An 18,875-nucleotide genomic window follows, 5' to 3' on the forward strand; every position below is an offset into this window, starting at 1 on the left:
GCCCCCGCGCCGCGTGCTCCTAGGGGCCTCCTGTGCTGGACCGGCTTCCTGCCCGGGCGCGTCTTCCCCGGCCCACGCGGCGGCGAGCCTGTGGCATGCTGGCAGGAGGCCCCGAACCCCGGCGCCCGTGCGGGGCCGGGGGCGGCGAGAGCCTGGGGAGCGGCTAGGTGGCTTGCGGGCTCGTCTCCTCCCTTCCTGCCCGCCGGGCCTCCCCGGTGACCTTGGGGTAACCACCGCTCTTCTGAGCCTCAGTTTCCTCGTTTGAGCCGTGGCGTGGGCCGGGCGGTGCACAGGACACCAAGAGGTCACCGCGCGGTGCCCAGGTCCCCCGACCGAGGTGCGGTCGCCCGTTTTGGTTCCCGTGGCAGAGGACGAGGCTGGGGACGTGGGGGCTTTGGTCGCGGGGGTACGGGGCCGAGCCAGGGTGTCCGCCATCCCCAGGGACCCCGGCTCCCCCCCCCCATCCCTCTCCCCCGGCGGTGGCCCTGGCCTCTGTGGGGGTCACAGAGGGTGCGAGGGGGGTAGGGGGGGCCGGGGACAGGAGAGTTCTGCCCACCGACCTCGCGGCCTGCCGCCCCCCCTTCCCCCGGGGCCGGCAGGGAGTACCAAGCTTTGTTGCGAGTGGACTGCGCTCTCGCTCCCGTGATAAAGGTCGTCTTGGCTGTGGAGCTCCGGGAGTCAGGAGCCGAGGTTGGATGCCGTGTTCTGTTCTTGGGGCTAATTATGTCTTTCGGGGCCGAGCCTCCTTTTCACGTCATTTTCGTGTCTGGGGATGCGAGCCTGTAGCCTCAACAACTCCTGACCTAGCCCTGTCTGTCTTGGTATCCTGCAAGCGTTTCTATCACTCCTTCTTCCCAGCTCTGTGAGGACGGCGTCTTATCCGTGTTTGCAAGAGGGGAAAGGACACAGGCTCCTAGCAGCTGCTGGCCCTGCCCGTGGGCCTTGCCTGCCCCTCGGCCTCCCCTGGTGCTTTCTCCAGAGGTTTCACACGGCTTGACTCCAGTCCAAACGAGAGAATCCCACAAATGAAACCATTAGGGAAATCTCGAATTCCATATTTTTATTTTTTATTTTTTTTAAGATTTTATTTATTCATGAGAGACACAGGAAAGAGAGAGGCAAAGACAGGCGAGAAGCAGGCTCCATGCAGGGAGCCCGACACGGGACTCCATCCCGAGTCTCCAGGATCAGGCCCTGGGCTGAAGGCGGGGCTAAACCTCTGAGTTACCCAGGCTGCCCTTATTTATTTTTTTTTTCTTTTTAAATTACTTGTTTGTAATTCAAAGTGAGCAGGAGGGAGGAAGAAGCCGAAGTAGAGGGGAGACAGAATCCTAAGCTCCAGCTCAGCTCCAGGCAGAGCCAGAGGCGGGGCTCACTTTCATCACGGTGAGGTCATGATCTGAACCCAAACCGAGTCCCACACTTAACCCACTGAGGCGCCTCTGAACTCCATATTTTATAAAGAGTTTTACTTAGAAGAAAACAAGGTGAGGAGATGTTTCCACAGTGCTGTGCAGACAGGTCCTGCAGTGAGGGCAGACCTGTAACTTCCAGTCTCTGCTGGTGCAGCTCTGGCAGGAAGAGCCCTCTGGAGGAAGCCTAGTAGGGAGTGCTATGTAGTGTTCTGCTGACACATGCAGGGCAGGGGCATCAGGCATAAAAGCAACTGGTGCTTACAATTATTTAATGAACCCTTAGGTGCTAGGGAAGCAGGAGTGAATAAAACAAAAGCTCCCTGCTCTAGTGGGGCCTGCATTTCATTGGGGGAGATAGATACAGCAAAGGTGACCTCTTTAACACCCACTGACTCACTAGATTTATCATGCTTACTGAGCACCTATACATGGGATGCAGGCGCTGGACATGAGGGGCCCGTCCTGCCCTTTCCCTGCATCTAGTCCAGTGGGAGGCTCCCCTGAACAAGCAGCATGCAACATTCTGACCGATGAGTTTCCTTCTGTAGGGAGGAAAGGGCTGGGTGCTGTCCCAGGCTGAAGGTATGGTGTGTGGGGAGGTTTAGAGGTTAGGACGGTGGCAGGTTAGAAGAAGAGCTAGGCTGATGGGTGCACATACAGCAGGCAGAGGTTACATCCTGGCAGATGTTCAAAACTGTGTGTAGGAGCTTGGGCTTTCCTTTAAGATCAAGGAAGATGTTGACCAGGCAAGTTGCTCAGCCTGTCTGCTTTGGTTTCTGTTCCTGGAACGGGGAGATTGTCCTGGCATCTGAGGAGACCAGGTGGGATGACATGAAAAGTGCTTAGAATGGTGCACATGATAAGGAATTTTTAAGGTTTGGAAAGTAGAGAATCCGCATACCGTCTCCTAAGAGGAGAGGGGAGGAAAGGAAGCCAGTGGTGAAAGGTTGTCTGGGTTTTATTTACAGTACGTTGGGAAACCACTTAAGATTTTAAGCTTGGAATGGCATGATCTGATTGAAAATGTTAAAAGGTCATTTTGGCTGCTCTAAGAAAAGTAAAGTATAGAGATTTTTGTTTTTTTCTCCAAAAGGCCATGTGTTATTGAAGTGAGGACATGTGCCTGTTAGGGACAAAGTGAGTGGTTTTCTCTTTTGCTCCCAGAACCATAGTATTCTGTCTCAGACTCAACAAATACATCCTGAGCTCTTGCTCTTTGCCAGGGACTGTCGTGAACACTGGGAGGCAGTGACTCTTGGCACAGAGCAGAGGCTCCTTCCACGACAGCTGCTGCTCACGGATGGTTTTTCCTTGTGTCTCTTACTCCTGCCCTCAGAAGCACATGGTGATGGGTAAATTGGATCACTGTAAGGCAATGTGATGAACACAATAGGGATCAAGAACAGCAGGAGCCTTAAAGGGTGATACCAGGGTTAATTCCCAAGATGGAATGTGAGGAACTTACTTAGGTGGAAATGGGGGGCAGTCTGAGAGAACTGAGTCCCAAAGTAGAAGGAGATCAGGAGGAAAGGTAAGGGAGAAGAGAGGATAGGTGAAGGCTCAGCATAGACAAGATCCTAAGAGTGTGGAGGTGTTCAACCCTGGAATTTTAGTCTGAGGCCCCAGGGCAACCCAGATATTATCAGTTTACCAATACATCAGTAATTAAATGTAAAAATCTTTGATCCAGCAATGTCATTTGGAAATTATTAAAGAAATGTGCAAAAGCTTACCTGCAGTAGAACACAGTGCAGCTATTTTTTTTTTAATTTTTATTTATTTATGATAGTCACACACACACACACACACACAGAGAGAGAGAGGCAGAGACATAGGCAGAGGGAGAAGCAGGCTCCATGCACCGGGAGCCCGACGTGGGATTCGATCCTGGGTCTCTAGGATCGCGCCCTGGGCCAAAGGCAGGCGCTAAACCGCTGCGCCACCCAGGGATCCCCACAGTGCAGCTATTAACAATAGTTACCAAAGAATACTCACCAGCATAGACAGGTGTTGGAGGAACAGTAAGTAGAAAAGAAAGGTTACGAGTCTAGATTTACGGGATGTTCCTTTTAAAAAAAATGAGTAAAAATGTACATGACTTAGTTATGAACCCAACAAATGCATATTTTTGTACACCAAAAACATGAACAAGTACGTTCATGGCAGTATTATTTTTAATAATTCAAAACAGGAAACAACACAAATCTGACAGTAGTGGTGTGGATGAACAAGGGCATATTCACATGGGAGCATGTTCAGCAGGGCCCACAAGTTGCACTAATGTCATGTCTAAAAAAGCCACACACACAAAGTTTATGATTCCATTTACTTTTTTTAAAAAGATTATTTTTGTGAGAGAGACCAGGAGTGGGGAGAGGGCAGAGGGAGAGGGAGAGACAGATTCCCTGCTGAGCAGGGAGCCGGACACAGAACGCAATCCCAGGACCCTGAGATCGTGACCTGAGCCGAAGGCAGACTCTTGACTGACTTAGCCCCCCCAGGTACCCCTATGACTCCATTTATATAAAATTTATCAGGTAAAGCCAATGTGTTCTATTAGAATACTGGTTATTTTTTTTTTTCAGTTTTTTTGTTAATTGTGGGAAAACACGTGTAACATAGGATTTACACATTGTAACCACTTTAAAGTGTACAGTCCAGTGGCATTCCATACATCAACAGTATTGTATACTCATGATCTCTTTTAGTTCTAGAACTTTAAGCAGCCTCCCCCCAACTCTGCCCTCCCTCTATCATGTTCCTTTTGAAAAGGAGGCAATAATGACTGGGAGGGAACATAATGGGAAATTCTGGATCTTGGTAATGTTCTATTTTTTTTTTTTAATCTGGGTAGGACTAATGGATGTGTTCGTGTGAAAATTTATGCACTTGTAATTTATATATGTTTTGCATATAATATCTAAGTACACATAGGTAAATTTAGAGGTACATAATATTCGTATAGATACCTGTCATATAGATATTATATGTATACTGTATATATTTTATTAATGTATAAATATTTAAATATTTGTATGTAAAGTGCTAACAGTTATTTTTTCCTAAGAGGTAGTATTATGAACTTTTTGGACTTTGTGTAGCTAATTGGTGTTTTCCAATCGGTCTTCATGAATATGTATTACTGTGGTGATAGTTTTTAACAATTAAATAGTTTTTAATTTTAAAATAACTTAAATAAAAGAAAGTAGCATTAATTGTAGTGCTTCACAAGAGAAAATGTCCCTTACCATCAGAGGCAATGGAGTGTCCCACCAGAACTTTTCCTGGTCACGGTTTTGCTTCAGGGCTGAGCCTTCTAGATGTGAGCATCCCTGCATGATTCTCTCCCTGACTGCCTTTCTTATTGTGGGTGTGCGAGGAGCGAGCGTGTGTGAGACATGAGGGAAGGCAGTCCAGCTCTCCTTGGCCACTGGGTGGTTGTACTCAGGACTCCCTGCTGAGCTGGAATTAAACTTGAAGTAAAGCTCACTTCTCAGCACATAGACTAAAACAGTAGAGTAGCATGGCCCCTGGGCAAGGCTGACTTGCAAATTCGTGAAGTGTTCCGTATTTTATTTAAAAAAAAAAAAAAAAGGGAGGGGATGCCTGGGTGGCTCAGGGGTTGAGCATTTGCCTTTGGACTGGGGCCTGATCCTGGAGACCCAGGATCGAGTCCCACATTGGGCTCCCTGCATGGAGCCTGCTTCTCCGTCTTCCTGTGTCTCTGCCTCTCTATCTCTCATGAATAAATAAATAAAATCTTAAAAAAAAAAAAAACGTGAAGCAAAAGCTGGGGAATCTCAAAAGAAAAGATAGAGGTCACGGTGAACAGGCCACATAGATGGCCTGAAAGGAGCGCCAAGGAGCTGTCAAGAGCTTCAAGCAAGCAAGCAAGCAGATGACCATCTGGTCCATCATCCCAGAAACCAGCAACCACTCCAGAGAGAGATTTTCATAGGAGCTTTCCTCAGTCACTGTGCATCCACCAAAAGAAAAAAGTGCTAAGTACCAAGTATATCTGTGTGTGCAGTCACTGGTCCTCTTGGTAAGGACTTTGAAATGCCTTTAAGGCACCTGTGTTGCAAGCTTCCTCCTCTGAAATCTGTTTCATCTCCACTTCTTGCAGATGCTCAGGCACTGTTACCTTCCCCTCCTCTTTGCACCTTGTTCACTTCTCTGCCTGAATAGCCACCACACTGATCTCCTTAATAGCTGGGTCCTTTGGTCACTGTATCAACACATATACAACCCTTGAAAACCACTAGATACCCAACAAATGTTGATCTGAATTGTTGAAGGTGGGTCTTTTCCCCACCTTTGACCCTTTCATCAAATACAGTAGTGGCACACATTTCTTCTCTTTTCTTTAAGGCTTTTCTTCTCCACTCCTTTCCACGCTTCCAAGATCTCTTTGATTCTTAAGAGATCATTACATGTTCATGCATCCATTTTTCCTGGAGCTTGTGCTGCAGGTCTTAGCCCCCACTGCCATGTGCATTATGGGGTCTGTGGCCACCCACTTCTCCCTTTCTGGTACTTGTCTTGTTTTTGCTGTTCAATTTGAGGAACAGGGCATGTTAAATAAGTTGATTTTAGCTGAGCTTTTAAAAAGGAATTTCCTGGGTGGTTGAGCCCAGTGGTTGAGCATCTGCCTTAGGCTCAGGTCGTGGTCCCAGGGCCCTGGGATCAAGTCCCACATCGAGCTCCCCACAGGGAGTCTGCTTCTCCCTTTGTCTATGTCTCTGCCTCTCTCTGTGTCTCTCATGAATAAATAAATAAAATCTTCAAACTGTTTAAAAATAAAGAATTTTCCTTACACTAGAAGATGTTGGTCCTATACCAGCCCCTTTGCTTATTGTTGAGCTGTCGTGACCAGACTGGCCCTGTGCTGGTTCGTGGTCTAGCAGTAGAGGCAGCCACTGCCTTTGGTTGACTCCTTTCTTCACTGGGCAGCTTTGCAAACGTACAGCAGGGCACAGCTTCCTTGAAGAAGTGACACTTCTGTCAAGTGATCAAAGTTTCACTCAAAGGAGGTGGCTGAGGGGGGACCCCTGGGTGGCTCAGCAGTTGAGCATCTGCCTTCAGCTCAGGGGATGATCCCGGGTCCTGGGATCAAGCCCTACATTGGGCTCCTGCATGGAGCCTGCTTCTCCCTCTGGCTGTGTCTCTACCTCTCTCTCTCTGTCTCTCATGAATAAATAAAATCTTAAAAAAAAAAAAAAAGGCGGCTGAGGGGAAATGTGATAAAATAGCCAAGGGAACTACATGTTTATTTTTATTTATTTATTTATTTATTTATTTTGGGAACTACATGTTTAAAAGGCCCTGAAGTGTGGGGGATGGGACAGATGTGGGGTGGAGAGCGTTCATAGTCTTAGAGAGTGTTCAGAGTCTTAGAGACCTCACCAGCAGTGGGATGTGGAGCTGGGTATAGTGGTCCAGACCAGGTTGAAGAAGGAGGCAGAGATGGAAAAAGACAGAGCCTGGACGTATGATAAGGCTGCTTTCGTCAGGAATCTTTTAGTTGCAAGTGACAAAAATCCACCAAAGAGAAAAGGGAAGACTTGATTGACTCAGAAGCTGAAAGTACAGGGCTTTCCTGGTCAAAGATGTCATTGGGTTGTGAATCCTCTGTCTCACGTTTGCTCTTCTTTGCATTAGCTTCATTCTTAGGTCGGCCTCTGTGAAAATGGTCCTTGGATCCCCTTTGTAACACAGAAGCCAAACCCTGCAGTGAAAGGGAGTAAGGGCCACTTACCCTTCCAATCGTGAAAGTTGCTTTCTTTTCAGGCCCCCGGGGGAGGGCAGGAAGCTTGGCCTTTGAGGGAGTTTTCGGACGCAGAGAAGGGGACAGATGACTGTTTCCAGACTCTGAAGTTGTTTGCTTTTTAAAAATAGCAAACCCACAGCCCCTGTCTCTTTCTGGAAGGGCCTACAATGCATTTTCCCATCTGCATCCTGAGTCTCCCAGAGAATCAGTATCATTTGGATTAGTAAGAGCAAAGAAGGAAGACGGGAGCCCCAGAAACTCCTCCCGACTCCCCGCCGGGTCCTGACCTATTGGTCTTCCCCGAGCTGCTGCTTCCCGCCCTTCTCAGAGTCCTCCCGGTCCCTGCCCCCACTGCAGGCTCCAGCACTCCCCCATCCGGTGAGCTGGCCGAGCAGCAGAACGTCCCACCCAGGGACGCCCCTTTTTTTCTGGGCTCTGGTGCTTCCGCCTCCGGGGCGGAGACTCCTCCCGCTCACCGTCCGAGTTGTGTTCCCGGCAAGAGCAGCCGGAAAAGCCTCCGTCTGCTCAGGCCGGTGCTAGCAAGAAGCCTGGTCTCTCCCGCAGCCCCATAGCCCCGGACAACCGCAGCCCCGTAGCCCCGAACCCCCGACGCCCCGCGGCCCCGCGCAGGGCCCCTCTGGCGGCGTGGGCGCGGCTTCAGCACCGCGGACAGCACCCCGCCCCCGGCATGGCAACGCGCTCCGGGCCCGCAGCGCTGCTGCTGGGCTTTGGCCTCCTCGGGCTGCACGCAGGTAAGGATCGCGCTTCTAGCTGGAAGGGGGATCCCCAGAGGTGGGGGGCGCCAGGAAGACCGAGCTGGAATGATGACGTTCTCGCAGGAGTAGGCGACGCAAGGAATCGAGTGAGATCTGGGCAATGGTGGGGATGGCAGGGGCACCGGCAGGGAGGAGGGGGGTCTCCCCAGGCTTTCTGGGGTGGCAGGAGCGCACACTCTGCGGTTGAGATGCCATTTGACTTCTCGTGAAACATTATCTCCAGAACTCTACCTGGATGGGCACCTTCCCTTAGCGCTCCATCATTTCCTGTGCCCCACATTGGGTTCCTAAGTCTGGCCACTCCACAGGGACCAGACAGGAAGGGGACTGAGTGACTTCTCTACTCTCTTGTAGGGTGGGATACAAGACTTCCAAGGGAAGACGCTCTGCCAGGCTGGAGCTCTGAGGGCCAGGCTGGAGCTCTGAGGGAGTGGGGTACATTTGTGCAGAGTTGCAGGACAGTCTATGCAGGGGCAGGTACAAAGTGATTGTACAACTAAACAAGCTTCCCACACCTGCATGCCATCTCATGGGAGGTGCGCTCCCGTGTGTGTGGAATTGGGGACTGACACACAGCACAGGGAGCCCAGCCATCCACCCCAAACCAGTGTCTTTGAAGGTGGGGATGGGATGGGGTCAAAACCGAAAGTCACGTGTGGAGGCACCTCATGTTCCTTGTATACACAGATGGACCTGGACTGAGGAGAAAGGTTGTGGAACATAAGGAGCTGTTCCCTTTCACCACCACCCAAAACCCTCCTTGAATTGGAGAGATCTTTTAGGAGAAGCCATGAAAACATGAAATCTCATGTTTTTTGAAGCCACGGTTTGAGATCTTGCAGGAATAGCAGGTTTCCACTAACCTAGAAGACTGGGTTTTTAGTCTGGAAACATCTGTGTGGTGTCCCCAGCCAGTGAACTCAGAGAAGTGCTTCTCTATGAGGGACCCCATGGGATAACATAAGCATTTTGCTGTACCCTTAGGGATGGAGTGGTGGGAAGCTCCTGTTTTGGCCTGGTTGCCCCACTGGTCTAGAGAGAATGGGATGCTAGGTGGGCCCTCCTTGCCTACTTCCTTCCTTCCTGCCAACCCCCCCCCCCACCCCCCTGCCCAGGAGTCTGGGGCACTGACACAGAGGAGCGGCTAGTGGAGCATCTCCTGGATCCTTCCCGGTACAACAAGCTCATTCGCCCGGCCACCAATGGCTCTGAGCTGGTGACGGTACAGCTCATGGTGTCCCTGGCCCAGCTCATTAGTGTGGTGAGTGGGGGTCCCAAACTCTCTGCCCAGCTATGGAAGTCAGAACAGCCAGAATGGATTCACATGTGTGCTTATTCCTCTGGAGTTCCCAAGGCTTGGGGAGCTATGGGAAGGGCCATGGGTGGTTGTGGTGAGCCTGCAGGCTGGGAGGCCTTCTTGGCAGCTTCTCTTCTTCCCTGCAGCATGAGCGGGAGCAGATCATGACCACCAATGTATGGTTGACCCAGGTTAGTGCTTTTCCTGCCCAGTCCACATCCCTAGTCTCCTCTTTCCTCTCTCTCTCTCTCTCTCTCTCTCTCTCTCTCTCTTTTTTTTTTTTTTGCATGTGCTTTTCCTTCTTTTAATCTCCTCAAAAAAGACAGAAAGATACAGATTTGTTGGAGTGCTAAATAACTGGATCTGAAACTTGGTTCTTCCACTCACCAGCTCTTTGACTTTGAATATGTTAAATTCTATAAGATTCATTTTCCTATTTGTAAAATGTAGATTCTAATATCTTGGCTTAGATGTGCAAATTAAATGAGAAAGTGTCTTATGAGCCACATCTGCTGAACAGAGAAGTCACTGTAGGGAGGGGACGGATTTTGAAAACCTCCTCAAGCCAGACTGCCCCCCCCTTGTCCTTGACCTTGAGCCTCACCAAGGGCATGGGCTGGTAATGCTCCCTCTCTCCCTGTCCCAGGAATGGGAGGACTATCGCCTTACCTGGAAGCCTGAGGAGTTTGACAACATGAAGAAAGTTCGGCTCCCTTCCAAACACATCTGGCTCCCAGACGTGGTCCTATACAACAAGTAGGTGGCCTTAGAGCAATGAGAAGGCTGGAGGACACCACAAGAATGCTCTGGGAGGGAAGGGGTCTTAAGGAATGTAAATTAGCTCATGCTGCAGGACAGAAGGGACTTGTCACTGGCACAGAACCAGACTGGTGAAGTGTAATGTGGAGAACTTGGATGACTACAAGGTAATTTGGGTCATAGCCAGGTCCCTCCCAGCCAACATGAGTCCCACGGTTTGGAGCTGCAGTGGGATATAAATAAAGATTGACAGCCCCAGTGTCTATACTGACTCAAGAATAGGCTTTCCTAGAGGATTGTCCAGGGTCAAAGAACCAGTTTCTCTTTCCTGCAATAATCCCACTTACCTCTGAGATCCCAAATCACTAGTGAGGTGCATCTCCTCTCCCACTCACCTCTGTCCCCCTCATAGCTTGGTGCTCCTTACTTTGGCCCCCATGGCTCCCCCAGCTTCTCCAAACTCGCGTGGAGCAACCAGCTGGCACAATGCACAACAAGTAGCAGACAGCCCCCCTCATCCACCCTCTTCTGCCTCCAAAAGGCCTCAGGGGCCTCCTGGCCACCAACTCATCCATATCCTCTTCTTGCTCAGCTCCTGCCCCACCTCTGGATGCCCCAGATGGTTACCCTCAGACCTGGGTTTCCTGCCCAGAGGGTTTCCCACTTCTATCTCCCTTGGCTTTCTTCTCTTCCTGCTCAGGGCGGAGTTGATGGCTGGGGTGCAGGAGTGCTTGAGCCCGGCTTACCGTGCTCATCTCTTGACAGTGCTGACGGCATGTACGAGGTGTCCTTCTATTCCAACGCCGTGGTCTCCTATGATGGCAGCATCTTTTGGCTGCCGCCAGCCATCTACAAGAGCGCATGCAAGATCGAAGTCAAGCACTTCCCCTTTGACCAACAGAACTGCACCATGAAGTTCCGCTCGTGGACCTATGATCGGACAGAGATCGACCTGGTGCTCAAGAGTGACGTGGCCAGCCTGGACGACTTCACCCCCAGTGGCGAGTGGGACATCGTGGCGCTGCCCGGCAGGCGCAACGAGAACCCAGATGACTCTACCTATGTGGACATCACGTACGACTTCATCATCCGGCGCAAGCCACTCTTCTACACCATCAATCTCATCATCCCCTGTGTGCTCATCACCTCGCTGGCCATTCTGGTCTTCTACCTGCCATCTGACTGCGGCGAGAAGATGACACTGTGCATCTCTGTGCTGCTGGCGCTCACCGTCTTCCTGCTGCTCATCTCCAAGATCGTGCCGCCCACATCCCTAGACGTGCCGCTCGTTGGCAAGTACCTCATGTTTACCATGGTGCTGGTCACCTTCTCCATCGTCACCAGCGTCTGCGTGCTCAACGTGCACCACCGCTCGCCCACCACGCACACCATGGCTCCCTGGGTCAAGGTGGTCTTCCTGGAGAAGCTGCCCACGCTGCTCTTCATGCAGCAGCCGCGCCACCGTTGTGCCCGCCAGCGCTTGCGCCTAAGGCGGCGGCAGCGCGAGCGCGAGGCGGGTGCCCTCCTCTTCCGAGAAGCCCCGGGGGAGTCGTACTCCGGGTCTGCGCGCGGCGGGGTGGGGACAGATGGCTGTGGCCTCCGCTCGGCGGTGGATGGCGTGCGCTTCATCGCGGACCACGTGCGCAATGAGGACGACGACCAGAGCGTGAGTGGCGCTGCTGCGCGGGGCTAACAGCGTGGGCTTCCAGGAGGCGGCGGCGGCGCGGGGAGTGGCGTTAGTAGGAGTCTGACAGGCCGGGGCGGACGTGCCGGTGGGGTTAGGGTAGGGGGACACGGGGGAAGCCATGACCCCCCAGAGACCCGAGGCCCTCTGGTCCCCCGAGTTGGAGCTGGTGCCCGGAGGAGTCCCTCGTGCGCCTCATGGCGGACAGAATTGGAGGTCAAAGGTGGGAGGTGAAGGGGTTCCGTGAGGTGGGGGGCAGGGGCCCAAGTCCACACATCTTTCCTTGGTCTTGGGCCCTGGTTTGGAGGAGGGGTAGGTGGAGGCTGGGGCTTCCCAGAGCATCCCCCGCTGTGCGCACACCCGGCTCTTTTCTTCCAAGAGGGGAGCTTTCCTGATGGGCGGAGGGCAGGCCAGGCCCCGGAGACAGGAGCACGGAGCTGGGCGCAAGGCCTCTCAGACTTAGCTGGGTGTGGTGCTCCATCCACATCCCGCCACCGTCCGGCTTCTCCTGCAGTCTCCCTATCTTTTAGTAAATGGCATCATGGTCCAACCAACAGTTCAGACTGAAAGCCTGGAGTGATTCTTGACTCCTCTCTCTAACTGTCCCCTCCGTGCACATCAGCCGAAGTCCTGTCCTATGAGCACAATGTCCACAATACTTCTCAGCTGTTTCCTTCCTCGTCCATCTCCAGGGTACTCCCCTGGCCCTAAGCCTCCACCAGCTCTTGCTGGACCATGCAGAATCTCTTGCTGGTCTTCCTGAATCAGCTTTATTCTCTTCCATCCAAATAGACAATATCTCCTTCTCAAATCTTGTGCCTTCTCCTCCCTGGCTCAGGATTTTCTGCCTGGAATGCCCTTCTTTTCCTTTTAAAAAATATTATTACTGGGGCGCCTGGGTGGCTCAGTCAGGCAAGCATCCGACTTTTGATTTTGGCTCAGGTCATGATCTCAGAGTCCTGGGATTGAGCCCCGCGTCTGGCTCTGTGCTCAGTGAGGAGTCTACTTGAGATTCTTTCCCTCCCCCTTTGCCTCTCCCCCTATGCTCTTTCTCTCCCCTCCCAAATCTTTTGAAAGAAAAGTATTATTATTGCTATTAACATTTGCTCTCCTGTTTGAGAGAAAGTTGCAGACATTGTGACCATTTATCCTGAATACTTCACTGTCCTGACAGTAGGGATGTTGTCTTGCATAACTAGGATCAATGATCAAATTCAGGAAAATCAACATCCATATAATATCTTTAACTGATACAGAATCCATATTAAAAGTTTTCAGGGGGGGATCCCTGGGTGGCGTAGCGGTTTAGTGCCTGCCTTTGGCCCAGGGCGCGATCCTGGAGATCCAGGATCGAATCCCATGTTGGGCTCCCGGTGCATGGAGCCTGCTTCTCCCTCTGCCTATGTCTCTGCCACCCCCCCTCTCTCTCTGTGACTATCATAAAAAATAAATAAATAAATTTTAAAAAAATAAAAAAAATAAAAGTTTTCAGGGGATACCTGGGTGGCTCAGCGGTTGGGTGTCTGCTTTTGATTCAAGGCATGATCCTGGATTCCCGGGATCCAGTTCCACATTGGGCTCCCTGTGAGGAGCCTGCTTCTCCCTCTGCCTGTGTCTCTGCCTCTCTTTCTATGTCTCTCATGAATAAATAAAAAAATCTTTTTATTTTTAATTTTATTTATTTATTTATTTATTTATTTCATCATAAAAAAAAATTTTCAGGTCTTGGGGTTCCTGGGTGGCTCACTTGGTTAAGTGTCCAACTTTTGGTTTCAGCTCAGGTCATAAACTCAAGGGTTGTGATGGGGTCCTGTGTCTGACTCTGTGCTCAGTGTGGCGTCCACTTGAGATTCTCTGTTCCTCTGCCCCCTCCCCAACCCCCCATCTGTGCATTCTCTCTCTCTCTCTCTCTCACAAATAAATAGAGAAGCCTGGGTGGCTCAGTGGTTGAACGTCTGCCTTTGGGTCAGAGTGTGATCACGGTTTGGGGACCGGGTGAGGGGCCCTGTGAGTGATCCCAGTTTGAGGATCCCTGTGAGGAGCCTGTTTCTCCCTCTGCCTATGTCTCTGCCTCTCTCTCTGTGTCTCTCATGAATAAATAAATAAAATCTTTAAAAAAAACCCCACAAATAAATAGATCTTAAAAAAAAAAAAGTTTTCCAGCTTTCTCAGCAATGTCCTTTGGAGCGCTCTCCCATCCTGATCAGGTTCTCAAGTTGCATTTAGCTGTTCTGTCTTTTTTTTCCTTTGATCTGCAACAGTTTCTCAGCTTTGGTTTTCATGGCATCAACATTTTAAGGGATGCAGGCTGGCAGAAGGGCCCTCAGTTTGGGTTTGCCTGCTTGACTTTGTTCCTGCCACAGCTGGCTCCTTCTTGCTTTTCAGATGTGACCTCAGGTGTCACTTCCTCAAAGAGGCCATCCCAGGCTAGACCCCTCCAAGTGTCTCAGTCCCGACTTTCCTTAGAAGCACCCACTGGCATGTGATTATTTTATTTGGGCCCCCTTCCCTTGGTGGACTGTAAGCCACAGCAGTAACCAGCATGGCATGGACAAGCCCGTTACTCAGTGGTTGACTAGGTCAACGGACACAACGGCCTCCTTCTCAGACCTCCAGGGGGATGTGTGCCAAGGCCCTGACTCGGGCTGAGTGAAGGAGCTCTGAGGGGAGGCCGGCCCTGGAAGCAGGCCCTGTGATAGCTGTCTGACTTAGATGTCCTCTTTCCAAGGACCAGTCCTCACACTGGGGTTGCCTGTGTGTGGAGGTGGCACCATTGGACGGGGCTCCCAGGTAGTCATGTAAGGAGGGAGGCCTGCAGGGACACCCAGGTACCGGCACTCTGTTGCAGGTGCTGGGATTACAGAATGCATCTGGTAGGGTCTCTGTCATTTAGGAGCTCAACACTGGCTGGGGTGGGCTGGGGAGGCCGTAATGTGATCAAGACATGTCCACACTGCTGAGAAAGTGCAGAGAGTGTCAGCAAAGATCACTTCATAGAAGAGGTAACATTTAGTTTGGGCTGTAGAGGATGTGTAGGAGTTTACCAGGCAGAGGAAGGGAAGGCTGGAATGGTAGACAGAAAGGCACAGCAATGTGAGAGCATGCACCGAGCTGTGGTAAGTCTGGGGTCTCGGGCGGGAGAGGACAGCACATGTGGAGGCTCAGATTTGTCGTGGGTGGGTCTTGAACCCAAATTTGGGAGTTTGGATGACCCCGGGAGGTGGTGGGGCTGCTAGAGGCTTTTCAGCAGATAAGTTTGGAGCTGCTCTCTGGGGTCATGGAGGGTCGCAGAGCAGGGAGGGTGTGTGTGTGGTGAGACCTGTGATTTCCCATCCACTCCTGTCCTGCACTGTGCGATTCATAACCCGGCCTCCCTTGTCTCATCTGTGCAGGTGAGTGAGGACTGGAAGTATGTCGCCATGGTGATTGACCGCCTGTTCCTTTGGATCTTTGTCTTCGTCTGTGTGTTTGGCACTATCGGCATGTTCCTGCAACCTCTGTTCCAGAACTATTCTGCGGCCACCTTCCTGCACACGGACCACTCGGCCCCCAGCGCCAAGTGAGGCCCTCCCCAGCTCTCAGCTCCTCCACCCCGCTCTCCGTTGACAGTAGTTTGGGGATAGGAGGGACAGGGAGGCTACAGGTGGGGGGGTGTGCTGCCCCCAATCCAGCCTTCCCGCCACCTGAGCCCCTCCCAGCACACCCCCAGGCCCAACCGGCTGCTGCCCTGCCCCAGCCCCACACTAGTGCTGCTGGTCAGGCATGGAAGCTGAGGGTGTGGATGTGGGGCGTCCCACCCCAGGAAAGCATGAAGGGGACACAGCCCCAAGGCCTCTGACGTGGTGCCGAACTGACAGCATGTGGTGGGCTGATGTCATAGTAGCTCTGAGGGACGAGCAGGAGGAGGGCCCTGTGGGACTGGATTCGGCCCCTTCCTAAGGACTTGGCCTCTGGGCTGTGGTCAGACCCCTAGGGGGCCTCCGAGGCCCCTCAGCCCCTTGCTTCCATGGGCTCTGGAGCCTAGCCCCAGGTCCTGCACCCTGTCCCTGCATGTCCCCCCACTTCCTTTCTTGCTCAAACTGGGCTGGGCAGCAAAGGAGCCCCTGGTTCCATGCCTTCCGGTGACCTGCACAGAGCCCACCCAGGTCCTTGCAACTCTGCACAACATGCGAACTCACGGCTGTCCCTCCCTGCAGGAACTGCCCGGGTAGCAGGGGTCAGTCAAGTAATGCTGTTAGCTCTAAGAAGCCCCAGCCTTTCTGCCTGCGGTGCTGCCCACCCTCCCCACCAGCCGGGGTGAAGCAGAACCTCCTTGCTGTCATTAGCTCCTCAGGAAGCACGGCCTCTGCTTCTGTCCTGTGGGCTTAGGAGGCTGTGTCTTGACCCTGCTTCCAGCGACTAGCTGGGGACCACCTGGCTTCTTAGCCTAGGAAACAGACCTCCTACGGGCCTTCTGCCCCCACCCCTGACCCGTGACTGGGTCTGATTTGGGGTCCCACTGGTCCTCATTGCCAGGCCAGCAGGTGGCCAGTCACAGAGGGGTCAGCGTGCCCAGTGCAGCCAAAGGGCTGGCCAATGCAGATCATGCTCTCTTCGGGATCCCGGCTGGACACAGGTTCTGTAGGCACAGCAGCAGTGCAGGCGGCACTGACGGGCTGGGGGGACAAGCAGCATAGGCCACAGGGAGGATAGTCTCGGTGTGGATTTGAGTCCTGGCTCACACCTGCTCTCTCAGCCGCTGGGAGCACATCTCTGCCTTGCTTGGCCTCAGCGACCTCATCTCTAACATGGGCACAGCAGCGCCCCCTTTGTGAGTTGGCTGTACAGAGGGAGGGAGGTTCGTGAAGAAGCTGTCTGTACTTGGCACAGGGCGGAGATGTGACAAGTGTGCAGTGGGCTCACCCAACTGTTTCTCTCTTCCTTGTGCAAACTGAATCCCCTGAAGCAGGGTGGGGACCTGGGGGGGCCGGGCACGGGAGAAACATCGCAGGGGGGCTTGGTGGGTCTGATGGCTGTGCCACTCCGGAGTGTGCCTTTGGCAAAGCGCCATTTCAGCCCTGGGCTGAGCTTGGCCCTGGGCTCCTCCTAACCCGGGTGAACTCGGGGCCCCTGGGCTGACCTAGTCCTGCCCCGGATGGATGGTAAGCCAGCAGCTGAGCATGCTGTGCCTCAGCACTTTTCCCCAGCTGCCCAGGTGGGCTCATGCCGTGTCTTCTGAGGGGTGTTGGGGACTGTGCAGACAGTGCTTTTCTGTCTGCTTTTCTAGAGCAGCAAATTGGGAGTTGCCTGTATTGTGCCTGTACCACCTGCAAATTCCTAGGGAGAGCAACTGGAGAGGAACCCTCCCCCCAGGGGTGGGGTGCCAGCCCGAGGCCTCCCATCTACCTGTCCTAGGCTCCTGGCCTCATCCTGGACCACACGGGGAGGCCTCTGCCACGGAGGCCTGATGGACGACTCTGCCAGCTCCCTGCTTTAGGACTGCTCATGCATGGCTGTGGTCCAAGCAGGTCACCAGAAATGCTAGAGGGACTTCAGGCCCCAGCTTACCCAGCTCTCCACAAGCATCTGACATGTAAGGAAACTGAGGCCAGGAGATGGCTGCCTTACTTTGCACAAGCACTAGGCTCCGACCATGCTCGTTCTCAGTGGTGACGTGAGGGTGGCCAAGCCTGCTGAGGAAAGGCCGCCCGTGACGGGGCTGAGTGGGCAGGGCCTTTGGGGCAGTGCCATCCCCTCCATGTCTGGGTGCAGCTCTCTGTGGGGACATGCCAGCAGTGGGGAGGGGAGGGCACAGATGGGAGTTGGAGCCTTGGGAGCACCGGAAGGTCCATTGAGGGTGGTCCCTTGTCCCTCCCTTGGTGCTGTCTGGGGCTCCCCACCCCTGCCCAGGGCTGGGTGCCCTCAGTGTGGAGAGGGCACTGCAGACACTGGGCTGGGGAAGCAGGCTGGACAGCAGGGTCACAGGCCATCTGAAAACCACTTTGTCCGAGGAGAGGGCCTGGGCAGACTCTGCTTCGGGTCGCTGGTGCTGCTGCAGGAAAGTGGTTTCTTGGCGGCTAGGTGTCTCATATGGCAGTAGCTAGACTATGTTACTGAAGACTTGAAAGCAAACGAGGCATGGAAGCCTCACAGCTGGCCTTCTGTGTGGAGGAGACCTGTCCGTGTAGGGAAGCTGAGGCAGGGAAGGCTCTGGGTGGAATTGGGGGGCACGACTCCTGTCTCCTCCCAGCCCCGGGCCTTTGCCTGCAGGGAAGGGGCCCCTGTTGATGGAAGCCTCACTCAGAGGTGGAGGGACCACTGGGCCTCGCGGCAGGCTGATGGAGAGCCAGGGGCATGTAGGACTCGGTTCCGGCTCTCAGGCATGGCCACACAGTACCTTGGTCCAGCAGGTGTTGCCCATCACGTGCCCAGGCTGGAGTGAGAGCCAGTGGCACCTTTCAGTGTTTGGCCAGCAGGCCCAAGTGACCAGGGTGAATGTCCTGTGGCTCCTAAGGGACTGCAGGTCTAGGAGTTGCTGAGGTGCCCCCCGACCCTGAGCTTCCTGCCCAGCCTTGGCCTCCCCTGTCTGTGCTTCTGGAATATTTGCACTGGTCTAGCCAGGCCAGATTCATTAGGAACTCAAGATTCTTGCAAAGAAAAGTTGTTTCCAAAGACGTATTGTCTCTCTGTTGTATCTGGGGGCAGGGTTGGCAGATGTGGGAAAGCGGGGGGTGAGGGGAGCTGGAGAAATTGGACTTGTGAGGCATGAAAGTACGAGAACCTGAAGGTGAGCAGTTACTTTGATTTCTGGGATTTGTGCTTTACAAGGACTCTAGTCGCTGGGGAAGAAATGGCCATGTGGCTGGACCTGGGGCAGCAGAGCTGAGGCTGCTCCTGGGGACGCTCCTGTAGAAGGGCCTGGAGGCAGGATCCATGGGGTCTCCTTGCAGCTCATCTGTGCGGGGAGGTCAAGGTTGAAGGCTGCGTGGTCCCTAGGACCCTGGTCTGCCCTGGGTCTCGACCTGGAGGCACCATTCAGCTGTGGCCTCTGATGGAACACAGGTCAATGGGAACAGAGGGCAGACCTGTGAGCTGACCACCCCTGGCTGCCCTGTGCCCCAGCCCTGTCTCTCCCAGCCCCTCGGAGCTGGTGGCGGGGATAGGCTCCTTCCCTCCACACACACAGGTCTGGTGC

At 53.2% G+C, this 18,875-nt stretch overlaps 1 protein-coding gene across 4 annotated transcripts; it reads left to right on the plus strand.

The window, feature by feature from the left end:
- The first annotated feature begins 7 nt into the window (after window positions 1–7).
- Window positions 8–18,354, plus strand: CHRNB2 (cholinergic receptor nicotinic beta 2 subunit). 4 transcript variants are annotated; one of them, XM_041722371.1, is made up of 8 exons: window positions 8–690; window positions 7,750–7,937; window positions 8,316–8,438; window positions 9,077–9,222; window positions 9,405–9,449; window positions 9,905–10,014; window positions 10,783–11,683; window positions 15,094–18,354. In XM_041722371.1, the coding sequence occupies exons 2-8, from the start codon at window positions 7,874–7,876 to the stop codon at window positions 15,262–15,264; spliced, it is 1,560 nt and encodes a 519-aa protein (XP_041578305.1). In that variant the 5' UTR covers window positions 8–690; window positions 7,750–7,873; the 3' UTR covers window positions 15,265–18,354. The 4 variants fall into 4 exon arrangements, with proteins under 4 accessions (XP_041578305.1, XP_041578312.1, XP_041578326.1 ...); XM_041722378.1 differs by having other exon boundaries at window positions 8–337; XM_041722392.1 differs by lacking the exon at window positions 8,316–8,438.
- Window positions 18,355–18,875: the final 521 nt, after the last annotated feature.

The sequence above is a fragment of the Vulpes lagopus genome, chromosome 1, assembly GCF_018345385.1.
Source record: "Vulpes lagopus strain Blue_001 chromosome 1, ASM1834538v1, whole genome shotgun sequence".
Taxonomy (NCBI): domain Eukaryota; kingdom Metazoa; phylum Chordata; class Mammalia; order Carnivora; family Canidae; genus Vulpes; species Vulpes lagopus.

Bases quoted from the DNA above. Each gene is read 5' to 3' on its own strand.
- CHRNB2 (XM_041722371.1), top strand. From the start codon at position 7,874: ATGGCAACGCGCTCCGGGCCCGCAGCGCTGCTGCTGGGCTTTGGCCTC. The intron at 8,439-9,076 runs GTACAAAGTGAT...CCCCCTGCCCAG, and splicing joins GACAGTCTATGCAGGGGCAG to GAGTCTGGGGCACTGACACA. The intron at 9,223-9,404 runs GTGAGTGGGGGT...TCTTCCCTGCAG, and splicing joins TGGCCCAGCTCATTAGTGTG to CATGAGCGGGAGCAGATCAT.